General features: G+C 44.2%; 1 protein-coding gene across 6 annotated transcripts in view; it reads right to left on the bottom strand.

Annotated features, from left to right (window-relative positions):
- PIWIL2 (piwi like RNA-mediated gene silencing 2) overlaps nt 1-17105 on the bottom strand; it is a 71763-nt gene that overhangs the window by 21594 nt on the left and 33064 nt on the right. For 4 of the 6 annotated variants that reach the window (XM_053367007.1, XM_053367004.1, XM_053367003.1 and 1 more), the window contains 6 exons: nt 14453-14593; nt 11228-11341; nt 8908-9096; nt 6734-6835; nt 5184-5303; nt 4848-4936 (listed from right to left, as the gene is read on the bottom strand). In XM_053367007.1, the coding sequence (XP_053222982.1) occupies nt 4848-4936; nt 5184-5303; nt 6734-6835; nt 8908-9096; nt 11228-11341; nt 14453-14593 (755 nt within the window). The remainder of the gene's footprint in view (nt 1-4847; nt 4937-5183; nt 5304-6733; nt 6836-8907; nt 9097-11227; nt 11342-14452; nt 14594-17105) is intronic. The other 2 variants (XM_053367008.1, XM_053367006.1) reach the window with 2 other exon arrangements.

Here is a 17105-nt window from a genome sequence, read left to right on the forward strand (position 1 = left end):
TTCGGAGGCATAAAAGCTGTTCCTTTTAAAAAGAAAAGAAAAAAAAGCAGCAGCTACAGGAGGGGAGACATGCAACCTGGATCCAGACTGCAGCATGGGATGAGGGAGACGAGAGATTAGCCCTTTTCCTGTTGAAAACCGCATCACAGAGCCGGAAGACAATTTTGAGAATGAAGAACTAAACAAATCCCTTCCACACTCCAGTATCAATCTACCATATTTTTCACTCGATAAGACGCACCCGACCATAAGCCTGGTAGACGAAGGGAACGCAGTGGTTGTAGCCTACCTTGATTTCAGCAAGGCATTTGACAAGGTGCCCCATGATATTCTTGTAAAGAAGCTGGTAAAATGCGGTCTTGACTATGCTACCACTCAGTGGATTTGTAACTGGCTGACTGACCAAACCCAAAGGGTGCTCATCAATGGTTCCTCTTCATCCTGGAGAAGAGTGACTAGTGGGGTGCCACAGGGTTCTGTCTTGGGTCCGGTCTTATTCAACATCTTTATCAACGACTTGGATGATGGACTCAAGGGCATCCTGATCAAATTTGCAGATGACAGCAAACTGGGAGGGGTGGCTAACACCCCAGAGGACAGGATCACACTTCAAAACGACCTTGACAGATTAGAGAACTGGGCCAAAACAAAGAAGATGAATTTTAACAGGGAGAAATGTAAAGTATTGCACTTGGGCAAAAAAAAATGAGAGACACAAATACAAGATGGGTGACACCTGGCTTGAGAGCAGTACATGTGAAAAGGATCTAGGAGTCTTGGTTGACCACAAACTTGACATGAGCCAACAGTGTGACGCGGCAGCTAAAAAAGCCAATTCAATTCTGGGCTGGATCAATAGGAGTATAGCATCTAGATCAAGGGAAGTATTAGTGCCACTGTATTCTGCTCTGGTCAGACCTCACCTGGAGTACTGTGTCCAGTTCTGGGCACCACAGTTCAAGAAGGACACTGACAAACTGGAACGTGTCCAGAGGAGGGCAACCAAAATGGTCAAAGGCCTGGAAACAATGCCTTATGAGGAACGGCTAAGGGAGCTGGGCATGTTTAGCCTGGAGAAGAGGAGGTTAAGGGGTGATATGATAGCCATGTTCAAATATATAAAAGGATGTTACATAGAGGAGGGAGAAAGGTTGTTTTCTGGGACTTCCGGGTTAGCGCCATCGCCTAATGGCGGATTCCCTCCGAGCTCCGGAGGGAATCGGCTCAGCAGGGGTCGGGTCCTGCCGCGGCGGCAACGCGGGGACCCTCAGAAACCACAGGCGCTGAAGCCTGTGGACCTGGTGACTCGGCGGGCACCATTTGCGCCCCCCCGACCCGCGAAGGAGCCTTTTTAAAGGCTCCGGAACGGGAGACGGAGAGCGGTGCGGTGCTGTGAGTCGACTGCTTCCCCTGCTGAGTGAAGCCGCATGCCATGGACGGAGAGCGCTGACTTCTTTCTCTGAACATTTGGATTAAAAGCAACAACCCGTGAGTAATTACGGAAATTGGACTTAAAAGGGAAATTTTCTTTGGGAATTAGGCACGACCGGGTAAGGTGTAAAGAGGAAGTCTGCCTACCCGCCTTGTAAACATCGTAAAGCAAGGATTTTACAACTAAGGTTGTGAGAATACCTTTCTTCTTTGTGGATAAAAGCAATTAACTCCACGTTTTGGCAACTTAAGTGATTGTGCTGGAGGATAAGAGCTAACACTGAGGACGGAATTCACCCCTCCCCCAAGACCGATCGGTGAGAGAGCCTGCGGAAGAGACAAAGACTTTGACAGCTGTCAAAGTTGGGGAAAAAGGAGAACTTTGTTTCTGCTGTCTTTGCTGGTTATATTCGTTACAATTTGGTAACAAATTGTTAAAAATAAAGAAGAAAAGGCTAACTTGACTTTTGGGTTGGAACTGGAAGATACTAAGAAACTAGAATCCCTCTAGAGGGGGTTTAGGACATTACAAAAATGGCTGTAAGTGGAAAAACACTGGCTGAACTGGAGAGGACTTTTTTTCTCTTGGGAAAGTTGCAGGAACAGAGTGATGTTTTGGCTACAAATGTTACAATACTGAATGGAACAGTAAATAAAGTTGCTGAGCCTGGGAGGGACTTGACTCAAGTTTTTGCAGCTGAACAGGAAAGTTTTGCAGTTGACTTAAAAATTTTTGCAGCTGAACAAGAAAAGAAATTTGAGAAATCTCAGAATGTGATGAAAGAGGAACATGATGATTTGAAGGAAAAAGAAGGAGGAGCTATAATGTCACAGATGATTGAGGAGAGCCAGAGGCCGGTTAAGATGGATATAAAGGAAAGGATGATGAAAATTTGGTTTGAATTGAAGAAGGGAGAATGGAGAGATCTCTCTATGTGGAGATCTGAAGACCTATGGAATACAAACCTGGCTAAAGTGGAAACTGGAGCTTTTGGGACATTTGGACTTAAGAGAAGTAAGAAACAAGATTTTGGCTCCATTTTTAAATATGGAGGCCTGGCTGGAAGAAACATGGACCTTATTGGGACAGAGCTCCTTCGAGATTTGGAGTTTAATATAAAGGACTATCAAAAAAACCGGCAAAGAGGAATTGAGAGAGAATTGAGAGCCTCGGACGTGAGGTCGCCAGGCTGACTGCAGATGGACTGATGGACTTTTGTTGGGGTTCGAAACCGGGAAAGGGGGTGGTGGGGCTTTGGGAATCCAAAGGGTGTATTCAAAGGGTGTACATCCAAAGGGTGTATCCAAAGGGTGTATATTCTGTTTCATTTAATTTGGTTTTGCCACTAACATAAAAATGGGGATTTTGGGGAAGGGAATTGGGGCCGACCTTAGAAAAAGACCTTTAAGAATAAGTATTGACGTACAAAGATTGAGGTTTGTAAGTTAAAATTGGTTAACTAAAATGATGGGGCTGACCTTAGAAAAAGATTTTTAAGAATAAGTATTGATGTATAAAGATTGAGATTTATAAGTTAAAATTGGTTAACTAAAATGAATTAGAGAAAATAAGGTAAAGTTTGGGGACAAGAACTTGCTGAGCTAAAAATTGGAACTGGAATACAAGAAGGGGAGGTGTGGGGAAGTCAAGGAAATTGGTTATTGACAGTAAGAAATGTAAATTTTATGTGTTTTTAATTGTATTTTTTTATGTTTTTTCTTTATTTTTTGAAAATTCCAATAAATATCTTAAAAAAAAAAAAAGAAAGGTTGTTTTCTGCTGCTCCAGAGAAGCGGACACGGAGCAATGGTTCCAAACTACAAGAAAGAAGATTCCACCTAAACATTAGGAAGAACTTCCTGACAGTAAGAGCTGTTCGACAGTGAAATTTGCTGCCAAGGAGTGTAGAGTCTCCTTCTTTGGAGGTCTTTAAGCAGAGGCTTGACAACCATATGTCAGGAGTGCTCTGATGGTGTTTCCTGCTTGGCAGGGGGTTGGACTTGATGGCCCTTGTGGTCTCTTCCAACTCTATGATTCTATGATAAGACGCACCTAGTTTTAGAAGAGAACAAGAAAAAAAATATTCTCTCCCTCTCTGCTCAGTGCCTCTCCATCAAAGCGGGAGGAGAAACGGGGCACTGCGCAGAGAGGGAAAGCTGCGCAGCGCCTCTCCAGCGAAAGCAACGCGAAGCCTCCGGAGCATAGTGGAAGCGTTCCCGCTGTGCTCGGGAGGCTTTGGGCGGCTATCCCTGAAGCCAGGAGAGCAAGAGGGATTGGTGTGTACCGATCCCTCTTGCTCTCCTGGCTTCAGCGAAAGCTGCGCAGCCTGCATTTGCTCCATAAGGCGCACACACATTTCCCCTTGCTTTTTAGGAGGGGGAAAGTGCGTCTTATAGAGCGAAAAATACAGTATACTGGGCTTGCAAAAAAAAGGGAAGAAAAAAAGAATCCCAGGTATCAGATTCAAAAATGAATTTAGTGCCATGTCCTGAAAGTCCCAAGCATTCATAGAGCTTGCCTTAAATGCAAGGTGACCATGACAACCTCCAGACTCTTATCTAGCTTCAATTCTGCACCCCCAGATCCCCCTCTACCCAGCCCCAACCTCCTTTTAACTCCCACCTACTTTTTGGGCTGGAGTGCCAGAGAGAAGGAAGGGTGGTTCCCTTCTCACCTACCAGAAATGACATAAATTGCCATACGTCCAAAATTTCCTGGAAATAGTTGGCAATCGACGGTCGGAAGCTGTGTCTGGGCGGAAATCGATGAAGCATCCCAGAAAATCTGGACATATGGCAACCCGTGTCTGCAGTGTCGTTTTTGACAATTTTCCTTAAAAACAGTTCAAAAACTGTCCAGATTTCCACTTTTTGAAATATGGCAAACCTACATTTACCAGAGGGTACTATGCTTGCCACACTGCATCCAAAACAGGGAGGGAGTGGAGAATGAAATTTCTTTTCCTTTCCAGCCTGCTACCACTGCCGTGGCACTTATTATTCTCTAGTGTAATACAGGCAAGGGGAGTGGAGACATGAAGAGGGAGACTGGAGCCTTAAGAGCAGTGCTATTTTTCTAGAAAAAGAGGCAGTAACTCACCATGAACACCTCCCTCATTCTCTTAGAATGGCAATGACGCCCACCTGAGTGCTGGCTGAAAAAAAAGTCCTGCATAAGAGGTATGAATTCATCCTGGCTTGGAAATGAGTGAAGCTATTTCCTGATTTCTAAGAAAGTAGTTGTGCTATATCTAAACTTTTCTGAAACACTGGTCAAAGGATACATGGAACTCAAATCTTCATCCACAGCTGTTAACAATGGCTGCTCGGGACACAACAGTGAGCACAGTTCTGGAACAGACTTTCATTCCCAGACACCAAAAAGTTAAAGGTCTTTCCAAACAAACTGTACTTACTGATTGATGCTTGCCACAAAGCCAACCACAGAACGCTTTCCCCTACTGGGGTCATGATACACATCCATGCCAATTGCCATCAACTTTTTCTGGAAAGCAAAAAAATATTTTTTAATAAAAAAAATCCCGTTGCAGTGCAGTAGTTAGTGTGTCCATAATTCAAAACGGCAATCAATACAGACAGATTTTTTTAAAAAAACAACAACACTGCACTGGAGAAAGCACTGGAATTAACAGAGACAAAGTTGCAACCTTGTTGCATGATCTGCAATCTCACTATGGTATGCTTACCAATTAAGTTTTCCCCAAGTAAAAGTAAGTTTTTATATAACTTACCAGAGGGATGTCCACACCCCAGAGTTCGCCACCTAGCTTACAATTTATCTGCAGCAGAATTTTCTGTGCTATGCTCCTAAATTTGCTAGGATTGGTTGTAATTGTTCGAACATTAATAACCTGATGGAAGAAGAACATATTGAGCACCATTAACACCAAGCAAAACATTAACCAATCACCCTTCACCCACCTTCCATTTGAACGCTAACCAGCCTATTGTGTAGAGTTGGAAAGGCCCATAAGAGTCATCTAGTCCAACTCCCAGCAGTGCAGGAATCTTTTGCCCAAAGACTCTTGAGCTCTTAGTCCTTAAGAGTCTCATGTTCCACCAATTGAGCTATCCAAGGAACGACCACCTACAATAAGCTCCTCTCTATCATCTTACTTACCTTCAGATTATTCTTAGTATGATCTCTAACCCTCCTTCTGTGCTTGGGTGTGTGAGAGATAGAAGGGGAGAAGGGAAATAGGAAGGGAGGAAAGAAGAGGCTTAAAGGTGGCAAGGTTTATTTATTTATTTTTTAAACTCAGCTCCCAGCACCTTTCAGCCTGCCTGGAAAAGAAGCTTATGGCCGCGGCACCAGAGCAAAGTTCCTGGTCTGTGCCTGCTCTGTGGTTTGCTGTCCCCTGCAGGAGACAGGGGAGAGCTGAGTCAGCAAAGTTGGCTTCATGCAGTTTATCATCAGGGCAGATATTTTGAACTGGTTATCACAATGTGATTTCAAACCGGTTTTCAACAATATACACCAGTCTGAAGATATACAATGTCTGATCTTGGTGGTTTTTGTATGGAAGAGCATTTCACAAGATGGGAACCAACATGAAGGTCTTGCTCCTCATCAGTGTCTGTGACACCTTGCACAGCTGTGGCAATCTGGAACAAGCCCTCAGATGCTGCACAGAGCATGTGGGGATAAACATAATAATAATAATATAATAATAATAATTTATCACTTATACCCCACCCATGTGGCCGGGCCTCCCCAGCTACTCTGGGCGGCTCCCAACAGAACACTAAAAACATGATAAAAGATCAAACATTAAAAACCTCCCTAAAAATATGGAAGAAGGCAGTCCTTAACATAGTCTAAATCAAAACATTTATATTTCTTCTTTCCTCTGCTCCTTTTAGAGTTGTTGCAGGTTAAGTGGGGAAAATATTGAATAAAACTTGATGGAAAACTACACAGAAGCATCCTATTTTATGTGAATGTTGTTGCTTAGCAGTCTCAATGGGCAACGCTTTGTATCCAATCTGGGGCAGTACTGCACAAAAATTTTCCCGTTTATGAAAAAGCAGTATAGCATGAAGAAAGAAAGATAGGAATATTCCTAAAGAAAGGTACTATATGGGAATACAAGAATCTTTCATAGATTGTGCAAACAAAGTCCATAAGGGGCCCTACAGTTGCCCTCCTTCCAGGCATATGCAGACCCAGGAGTTGGGTGGATTCTGGATGCACATCTGATGTTCATGCAAGCCTTCAGGCAGGCATGGGTGCCCAAAGCATTATCAGCATAAGAATTATGCAGTCAACTATTTGACTTACCTGAGAAGGTATCGGAGATTGTATACAGCACAATTTTTTAATGGCCCCATACAAGTCATCTTTAGTCCCAGTGATAATGCAAACTACCAACTGTAGAGTTTCCTTTAAAAAACGGGAGGGGGAGGGACTACTGGTTAGACTTACAAAAGAATAACATTACCACATCAAAAACTATAACATTAAATGCTATAATGATGGGGAACTGTATCAGAGCTAGTATGGTGTAGTGGTTAGTATGTTGGACTAGGACCTGGGCGCTCAGGGTTCAAAGCCCCACTTGGCCATGAAGTTCACTGGGTGACCTTGGGCCAGTCCCTGCCTCTCAGCCTAATTTTCTCACAGAGTTGTTGTAGGGATTAAATGAGGAGAGGTAGAACCGTGCACACCACATTGGGCTTCTTGGAGAAAAAAAAGTGGGATATAAAAGCGGTAAATAAAATAAATAATGAAAGAGCTAAAATTGTTCACAGGAAATACTCTAGTTGCATAATCATGTTCTAACTGTACAAGCTGTGAAACAGCAGGCTGACTGCTATATTGACCAACGTTTAATGGTATTTATGCAGCACAAAATTTCATCAAAGAACATGAGCATTCACAGTTTTCAATCTGGCTATGACTTTATGGCAAATAAAGGTAAAGGTAAAGGGACCCCTGACCACTTGTGGAGAACTCTGGGGTTGCGGCGCTCATCTCGCTTTACTGGCCGAGGGAGCCGGCGTACAGCTTCTGGGTCATGTGGGTCATGTGGCCAGCATTCTGGCGAACCAGAGCAGCGCACAGAAACGCCCTTTACCTTCCCGCCAGAGCAGTACCTATCTACTTGCACTTTGACGTGCTTTCGAACTGCTAGGCTGGCAGAAGCAGGGACCGAGTAACGGGAGCTCACCCCGTCGCGGGGATTTGAACCGCCGACCTTCTGATCAGCAAGTCCTAGGCTCTGTGGCTTAACCCACTGCCACCCGCATCCCTATGAGCAAATAAAATACCCATAATAGTCTAACCTAGGATTTTGACAACATGTTCACAATTGAGTTAAAAAATGGATTTCCAGGGTGCTCTAAATATTTTTCCCAAACCTACAATGCTTAACTATGCATTAACCCTCTCATCAGCTGCTTCACTTTTACTCAACCAGGACTGTTTCTTTCCAGCCAAATCAGTGTGAAGACATTACTATGCCATGTAGCCAGATGTGATTGTGCAATGAAGTTATAAAAGCCAATTTAAAGCAAAGCAATGAATTATCCCCTTTCCGAAGAGATGAAAGTGGTTGCCCAATCCCACAAAAAAAACTGATAAGAGTTTGCTTCCCCCATGTTGGGGCTCAGTATCAATTTTACCTGGCAATTTTGGATTAGGATAAATACACCCAACATGGTACTACTAGAAAAACAGCCTCTCCATGCAGAGTTCTTCCCAATATTATGATCACTTTCAGCTTGCCTCATCACAGGCTGCTACTGCTGCTGGTGACAGGCAGGAAACCTCATAACATTGGGCACTGGAGTGTTTTGCCTCACTCCAACAAGAAGGCAGAGAACTTGACATGAAGATTTCATCAGCAAACTGTTGTGTTCATAATATATAATTCTGCCCTTGTTATTAATAATAATTAAATTTGTATACCACCCTATACCTGCAGGTTTGTATACCACCCTATACCTGCAGTTTTCAGGTTCACAGGATAAAATCAGAATACAAAACCACAAAATACATAATCAAAATAAAAACAAAACACCTCAACAACCCCCAAAAACATCTGTCTCCTGTAGAATGTTGACTAGACCATGAAACCACACCGTTTCCCATCATATTCAGGCTACTAGAAAACCTGGAATGCTAAAGAAGCTTATTATATAGAAGTTAATTGGATAAATGCCAAGTCAATTTATACTTCGGGTGACAGGATATTATGGAGACATTTGTTGTATATTACAGAGCAACCCAGCAAACTTCATTATATTTAAGCTGGCAGTTTTAGCCAATTATTGTTTCCCATAAGGTTTCAGTGGAATGTAGAAGACACAAGATGCACAGAACTGCACCTACAACCATTAATACTTCTACTCATTAGATGTCCACTACTATATCTACAATAAAATGCCCTTTGTTGCTATTTCAGCAATACCAACTAGAAAGTTTCAATACTCAAAACTCCGTTATGAAAATACCTCACTACTTAGTAGTGATTTGAGAGCTCTGGCGTAAGTCTCTATTCGGTCATCCTTCAATTCATTCCAAGCCGGTGGAGTTATCTGGATACCAAGTGAGCCAGAGATCTTCTGCATCATGCTGACCAGTTCACGTGCTTGCTCTATTGTCCGCTTCGGATAAAACAGTGCCCAGTAATGAACTGGAATCTAAGAAGAGAACTGAAGTCAGCATACGTAGTGCAGCCTCTTCCAACTCAAAAGGATTGATACAGACTACTCACAAAACCTCTTATGATCTTATCACTACTAGGTTCAACTATTCACTTCTATCACTAAACAGACCCCAAACAATGGTAGGCAGGAATCTTCTTCTCCATCGCCTGCCAAGGAAGTCCACCCATATTTCCTGCTCTATAAGTAGAAAGACAGGTGGAAAAATTGGTAGATTTCTGCTTGGAGATCAGGGGTGGCTCACCCCATTTTGCCACCCAAGGCAAAATGGCAATTGTTGCCTCCTGCCCCCCTCCTACATCCCCACCATTTCCACTGTCATACCATGCCCCTCTCCACACACTTCCACCACTGGAAAACACTGGCTCTCCCCAAACTCGGTGGGAGTCAGGCATTCCACAAAGCGTTGCTGCTTGGCTTCTCCAGCAGGGGTCAGGAAAGCCAAGCAATAATGCCATGTGCCACAACGCCTCCCTCTCACCATTGAGGGGGACATTCTTCCAGTGGCAGAAGCAATGGGAATGACTGCAGGGAGGAATGCGGAGAAGAAAAAATGCCATGGTGCATCTGCAACCGCATAACCGGATGCCTTCATCGGCCCCAGATGCAACAAAACACGTCTATCCCATATTGGTTTCTACAGCCACAGTAGGCGCTGTAACCTTCCAACAGTTTGACTTCATCACCAAAAACACACTCCTCCATTATCTCCTGAGACAGAAGGATGCCAACCATTTCAGATCTGTCATGTAAAAATAAAGATAGCTGTGTTAACCGTCTCACTAGTGCAGTCATACCTCATGCTACGTTTGCTTCATGTTACATTCTTTCATGTTACGTCCCGCGGCGACCTGGAAGTACTGGAAAGGGTTACTTCCGGGTTTCACCGCTCACACAGAAGCACTAAATCTCGCTTCGTGCATGCACACAAGCACCAAATTGCACCAAGCACCTGCACAGATATGGCGCTTCAGGTTGCGCTCTTTTCATGTTGCGAACGGGCCTCCGGAACGGATCCCGTTCGCAACCAGAGGTACCACTGTATGTGGATTCACAGCTCCTTGGGGTGAACATGAGCTAGTCTCTCCTCTGAATGTCAGTTGAAGAGGGCATTTTCAGGCAACTGGTAATCCTTCTAGTTCAGTGGTTTTCAGCCAGGGTGCCATGGCACCCTGGGGCACCTTGAATGATGCTCAGGGGTCCCTCTTTCCTTCCCTCCCTCCTCTGATGCCCTCTCACGTCTCTGCATTCCAAAGGCTTGTGCAGCTGTTTGTTGCAGTGGCCCTGGCTACAAGCTCCCCAGGCTAATGGTGCCTCTGGGGCTGGCCAGGGGTACTGGTTGCCAGGAGCTGAGGTGGTCTTGATGTAAAGAAGCAAGTGGATGAGGGAGCCCAGCCAGCTAGTCCACCAACCCTTGCTGTTGTGAACGGACGGACAAGTGGGAGGCTGGGCAGGCAGGCACTGTGCTAGCCTTTCTTGTGCTTGCTGCGTGCAATGCCTTCCTGGGAGCTGAGTATCCGGCACTGACAGGAAGCCTTTCCGCCATGCAAGCCCAGAGGTACCTGCTGCTGCCACCACTGCTTCCTACCAAAGTGAGTACTTCCAAGGCCTCACATTCACCTTTGGCAGTCTCCATTAGGCCACTAATGCTGGGGCATCTTCTTCCCAGGCCCTTGTGGGGCAGTATGAGGTGGCACCTCTATTTGGGGTGGGGGGGAGGGGCCTCACAGACCAGGGGCAGCTGCAGCAGCTGCCCAGAGGACTCCCAAGGAGAGGGGGGAGGGAAGAGGAGGCTGAGAGAACACTACACAAGGGAGGGTGTTCCAAAAGGGGTGAGGGGCTGCCAGCTCTGTAGGCAAGGTGTGGGCTTCTGAGGCTCAGAGCACGTTTCTCCTTAGGGGAGCTGCAGAAAGAATGTAGTTGGTCAAGGGAGCTGTGGACTGAAAAAGGTTGAAAACCTCTGTTCTAGTTCATTAACCCAAAATCATCTCTGGTCCAGAGGAAGGTGTTCTTTCAAATATTCTAGAAGGCAATCTGGGAAACAGAGAAGAATGTGGGATCTACTATATCAGTGTGGAATTTTGTCAGTGTCTAAGATCAAACTTACTGCAGAGATGCAGGCCTCTCTGACTACTTCTTTGGACCAGTTTAGGTCTTCTGATGTATTGAAGGAGGTATTCTTCAGGTTGATTCTTTCCATGGGGAGAATACGTCCTTTTGTCTAGTACAGAAGATTCCATAAGAGGGAAGCAGGACCAGGGAAACAAATAGGTTGAAGGATAGCATATTTCTGCTTAGGTTAGGTTGTTGAATCTCTTCAAAAGTGAACAACAACCCCAAAATATTAGATTCCCCATACACTTAAACAGCTAAGTTTAAGTGTGTACACACACACTGAAGAAGTGTGCATGCACACGAAAGCTCATACCAATAACAAACTTAGTTGGTCTCTAAGGTGCTACTGGAAGGATTTTTTTTATTTTGCTTCAGCTAATGGTCAGCCATTTGTCTAGGTGGAAAATGACGCCCAGGGTAGCTTCTCCCCTAAATTGTGTCATGGTGGTGATGCAACTGCAGAGACAGATCACTAGCCAGAGATTTTTATGAGCTGCCTACGATGCATTCCACCAGGATTGGCGGCCTGTGAGCAAAATGACTACTGAAACTAGGGGCCTTCTAATTACCACCACTCTTGACGGCTTCCAGAAGCATAGGGTTAACTCCATAGTGAACAACGCAGCATTTGTAAACTTTTTTGCAGAATATTTTATGCTGTAACTATTATTTGAACTCTAATTATCATTAAAATATTTGTATGTTAACTGGCTTGTTCTTCTTTATCATAGAATAGAAAGGGACCCTGAGGATCCTCTAATCCAACCTCCTACAATGCAGGAATAGGCAGCTGTCCCTTACGGGGATCGAACCTGCAACCTTGGTGTTATCAGCACCAAGCTCTAACCAACCAAGCTATCCAGCTGATAATTAAGAACTATGCTACAACTTAAATGTTTTCTTTTTATTGTGTTTTAAAGATTGCAACCAACAGAGTTTTGCAACCTGAAGAATTTATCTGTAACTAGGATAACTTTCTCTAGAAATATGAATACACCATCTGCAGCAATATGCATAAAGAGAAAATGTTTCATGGGCAAGTAACATAAGGGACAGACTGAAGATCATGGTCAGACCATTATCTGGTTAAGCCTGACTGATAGTGGCAAATCCCCTGTTTAAGAGGTGTGGACCCATTTGGATGGCCTGCCCTCAAAGACTTAGAATCATAGAATCATAGAGTTGGAAGAGACCACAAGGGCCATCGAGTCCAACCCCCCTGCCAAGCAGGAAACACCATCAGAGCACTCCTGACATATGGTTGTCAAGCCTCTGCTTAAAGACCTCCAAAGAAGGAGACTCCACCACACTCCTTGGCAGCAAATTCCACTGTCGAACTTAAGGAACTTTATGTGTCCCTGAATGCTCCAGGGGATTTCCCAGTGGAGAAAACTGGTGATCCTGTTGAAGCCTTGGTCTCCCTATGCAATGGCAAGATGAAGCAGGTGATTGACACAATTGCTCCCATCTGACCATGTGCTCCCTTGACCCCTACTGGGTCCAGAGGTTGCTTAACACTTCGCTGGGTGAGGTAGTGGTTCCTACTGCACTGAGAGGCTTTCTGGGGAAGGTCATGGCGGGGCAGCTGCAGGCATTCTTGGAGAACAGAGATTATTTAAAACCATTCAGAGTTCAAGCCTGGCCATGGAACTGAGTCAGCCGTGGTTGCTCTGATGAATGACCTTTGCAGAGAGCGGGCAGGGGGAGTGCAACTTTACTCCTGCTTTTGAACTCTTGTCAGCTTTTGATACCGTCAGCCATGATAATTGTCCTGGACTGGCTCTGGGGAATGAAGATTCGGGGCACTGTTTTACAGTGGTTCCAATCCTACCTTCAAAAGTGAGTCCAGGGAGTAGCATTGGGAGAATGGCTACATTATGGGTGCTGCGGGGGACTCGCTTATGCCCAGTGCTATTTAATATCTACATGAAGCCATTGGGAGTGATCATTAGGCGTTTGGAGGTGAGGTGCCACCAGTATGCTGATGATATTCAGCTCCATTTCTCCATAACATGTGAATCAGGAGAGGCAGTGCAATTCCCCGAGCCACTGCATGGATGCAGTGGTGAAATGGATGAGGAAAAGCAAGCCAAGCTTGAATCCTGGCAAGACGGAAGCACCGTGGGGTGAGTAGCTCCTATGTCTGAGTAACTGGTCAGCTGCCTACCCTGGATGAGACAGCACTCCCCCTGAAGGAGCAGATTCACAGTTTGGGGGTGAAGTTTGGGGATCCAGCTCTGTCACTGGAAGCTCAGATAGCCTTTTACCAACTGGTTTGACAGCTATGGCCATTCCTGGACTGGGAAAGCTCTGCCAAGGAAGTTCCTGTGTTGGTTACTGCAAGACCGGATTACTGCAATGCGCTCTATGTGGGGCTTCCCTTGTGCTTGATCTGGAAGCTGCAGTTGGTGCAGAATGCTGCAGCACAAATGCTGACAGGAGGGAGGCCTTGTCAGCATCTAACGCCTGTGTTCAGAGATCGGCACTGGTTGCCCATTTGCTACAGGACCAAGTTCAAGGTGCTACTATTAGTATATGAAGCCCTTAACAGCTTAGGACCAGTTTACCTACAAGATCCCCTTACCCCACACGTGCCCACTCAATTGCTTTGACTGGGAGAACAGGCACTACTACAGGTACCATGTAATATCCATTGCACCTTTGTCAGAAGTCGGTCATTTAGTGTGGCAGCACCTCCACTTTGGAACTCCCTGCCTATTGAGATCAAGCAGGGGCCTTCACTGTATTCTTCTCAGCATTTGCTAAAAACATTTGAATTTAGACAAGCCTACCCAGATGCTTAGAAAGTTCAGGTAATTTTAATCCATTGGTATTTTAACTACTATATGTTTTTAAAATATGGCTGTAAATTTGTCTTGATTTTATTTGTTTTATCATTTTGCAAACTATTTTTAGGTTGCTGTTTTTTACACTCAAGCAGTGTATAAATTTTATGAAATAAATAGTAAATAAATGTCAAACTTATTGTTTATTGGAACCTGTAGAAAAAATGTTCTACGCTTTTCTAAACCATATCAAGGCTGAAGTTACTGATAACCTGAAAAGGGTATCCAATTGTTATATATATTTAACACATAATTATATTTCTTCTAAAAGCAGATCAGTTGCTATGGAGGTCATGTTTGAATCAGAATTCAGAATGATGTCATCAGACAAGACTAACGTAAAGACAGAGGCTCCTCCTTGATTCAATTACCTTATGCACATCATTGTCCAAATGAAGTCCCCATCTTGACAATTCATTGTGGGCAGTCTCATTCTTCTCAATTCTGCTCAGAAGCTGTCTCAAACTCAGGTAGTGCTGCTTAGGGCTCAGGTTGATCTGCTGGCTAAGGTCCTAATAAGAGGGACCAAAGTGGTAGGTGGGGAGGGGGAAAATGAAATTTGTATCTGCATGTGCTTCACCATGTATTTTAAAGAGATTTAGGCAAATCAGCTGCTTGGAAGACGGTGGTTCTTCGCCTTCTGAGCTTTTGCGTTACTTTCCCCCCCCATCAGTACAAGACCTACCTCATGTAAGTAATTTTGAACCATTTAATGAAGCTATATTCAGATTAGAAGTCACAACCCACCTGCACTGAAAGTTCTGATTCAACAAGAATGTTCAAATAATGCGTGGGGGGGGATACCTTGTAGGACAAGTAAATCATCCACAGTCTTTTTTCGCATGCCCTTAACTACAAAATTATCTTATTCATGAAGATGAAGATTTATAGCAGATGAGTGCCAGGAACAGAACATAGGACAGACTGGGACACTATCCTGTAGCAGGAGGACGAAGAAGCTTGTGAAGGAATGTCAAGAGAAGCTATTACACTATCCAGCAAACCAGCAACTTTTATCAGTTAAAAGAAAAAGTGGGCAACTTGTTTTCTGTTGAGAGTCGTATTCTCGTGGGCAATAATCTGTTGGCAGACAAGCTGGTAGTGGGCAGAGCTGGAGCCAATGAGGGGCCAAGCCACAGGAAAAAACTGCTGTGGGTTAACTAAATCAGGAACACAAACTGCCTTGCTTCGATTTTCACCATAATTTTATTCGATTAGAATTCCCAATCCTATGCAGGTCTATAAAGATGTAAGTTCTGTCAAGTCTGGTGGGGTTACTCTCAAGTAAGTGTACAGAGAATTATTTTTTTAGTACAAAAACTAATATTGCTCTGTTCTAGAGAGCAGATGAATGTAATTCCTTTCTGACTTTAGTGTGCACCACATACGTAAAGCCTATTAAACTTGTTCTCAGACAGATTGCAGGGGGAAATTCTCTTCCTCCCCAAACCATACAAACAGGAAAAAGCAATCAATCCATACATTCCCCCCCTTTTTTTAAATGCTACCCTTTCAAATATAGCTTTCTGAGGCTACATAGAAAGATGGGGAGACACTAAAAAAATAAAGAAAAAACAGATTGTAAAGAAGGAACAAAGGAATGAACTGTGATGAAATGAAAGAGGCAGCTTCGGGGGCGGGGCATGTAAAATGAGGTCTGCATGCAGCCTCCAGGCCACTAACATGACCATGTCTACTTTCTCCACAAAAAGGGCATAGCTGAGCCAAAAGAACAAGTGGTAAAATGCACTCTTGGCCACTGCTGCCAAGAGGACACCCAAAAGCAGTGCTTTATTCAGAACTGCACTCAAGCTGACAAACTGATGTTTAAAGGTGCAACCCCAACTGTAGCAGCCCATATACATCTACTTCCCTTGTAAACTTGCTCCCACATTCAATCAATAATTCTATCTTGTAAATTAAGTTTATTCACCCCACCTAATCCCATTCCATCAGATTCATGGGCTCCATCATCTCGCTAGGATCAGATGAAAGTCAAGTTTTCATATATTATTGTGGAAGTACACTAGTAACATGGATGAGTAGCACCACCTCCAAATACCTCCCTTTCAGGAATGACTGGTGAGAGCCATATAAGTACAGCGCTCAGCTGCAATTTATCTTAGTGAGACACCCCTTAAGAATATCATGGCTGACCATGTCATAAACTATTGTGACACCAAGATGGGTAGTTTCAAACCACTTAGAGCAGAGCTTTTAAAGCTGACCAAAAGTCCAGAGGTAGCATTATTATAAATTTACAATGGGGTGGAAGGTTCACAGGCTATGAATGACGTGCTCACAAATTTATTGACAGCTGCACGATTTATTATAGCTAGGAAATAGAAGGGGCAAGCAGAATAGAAAATGGAAGAATGGTATAAAGAGGTGTGGGATATAGCCATTAATGATAAATTAATGATAAATTAATGATAAATTAACGTGGGTGGCGCTGTGGGTAAAAGCCTCAGTGCCTAGGGCTTGCCGATCGAAAGGTCGGCGGTTCGAATCCCCACGGCGGGGTGCGCTCCCGTTGTTCGGTCCCAGCGCCTGCCAACCTAGCAGTTTGAAAGCACTCCCGGGTCCAAGTAGATAAATAGGGACCGCTTACTAGCGGGAAGGTAAACGGCGTTTCCGTGTGCGGCTCTGGCTCGCCAGAGCAGCGATGTCACGCTGGCCACGTGACCCGGAAGTGTCTCCGGACAGCGCTGGCCCCCGGCCTCTTGAGTGAGATGGGCGCACAACCCTAGAGTCTGTCAAGACTGGCCCGTACGGGCAGGGGTACCTTTACCTTTTTAACATGTGCTATTAAGGTAAGATGGGGAATATGCAGGAGAAATTATTTTGAGGAAATATGGAAGGTATTTGTATAATTTGTACTGTTAAAATGGAAAGGGGTCAAACCATCGCAAGAGGTGTTGAAATTTTGGGAGGCTGGATAGTTACAATGGAATGGTCTCAGCAGTGGGGTGCACATTTTTATTTAATTTTATTTATTATTATTACTTTGTCAAAACAAAAAAT

The sequence above is a fragment of the Podarcis raffonei genome, chromosome 15, assembly GCF_027172205.1.
Source record: "Podarcis raffonei isolate rPodRaf1 chromosome 15, rPodRaf1.pri, whole genome shotgun sequence".
Classification (NCBI taxonomy): Eukaryota; Metazoa; Chordata; class Lepidosauria; order Squamata; family Lacertidae; genus Podarcis; species Podarcis raffonei.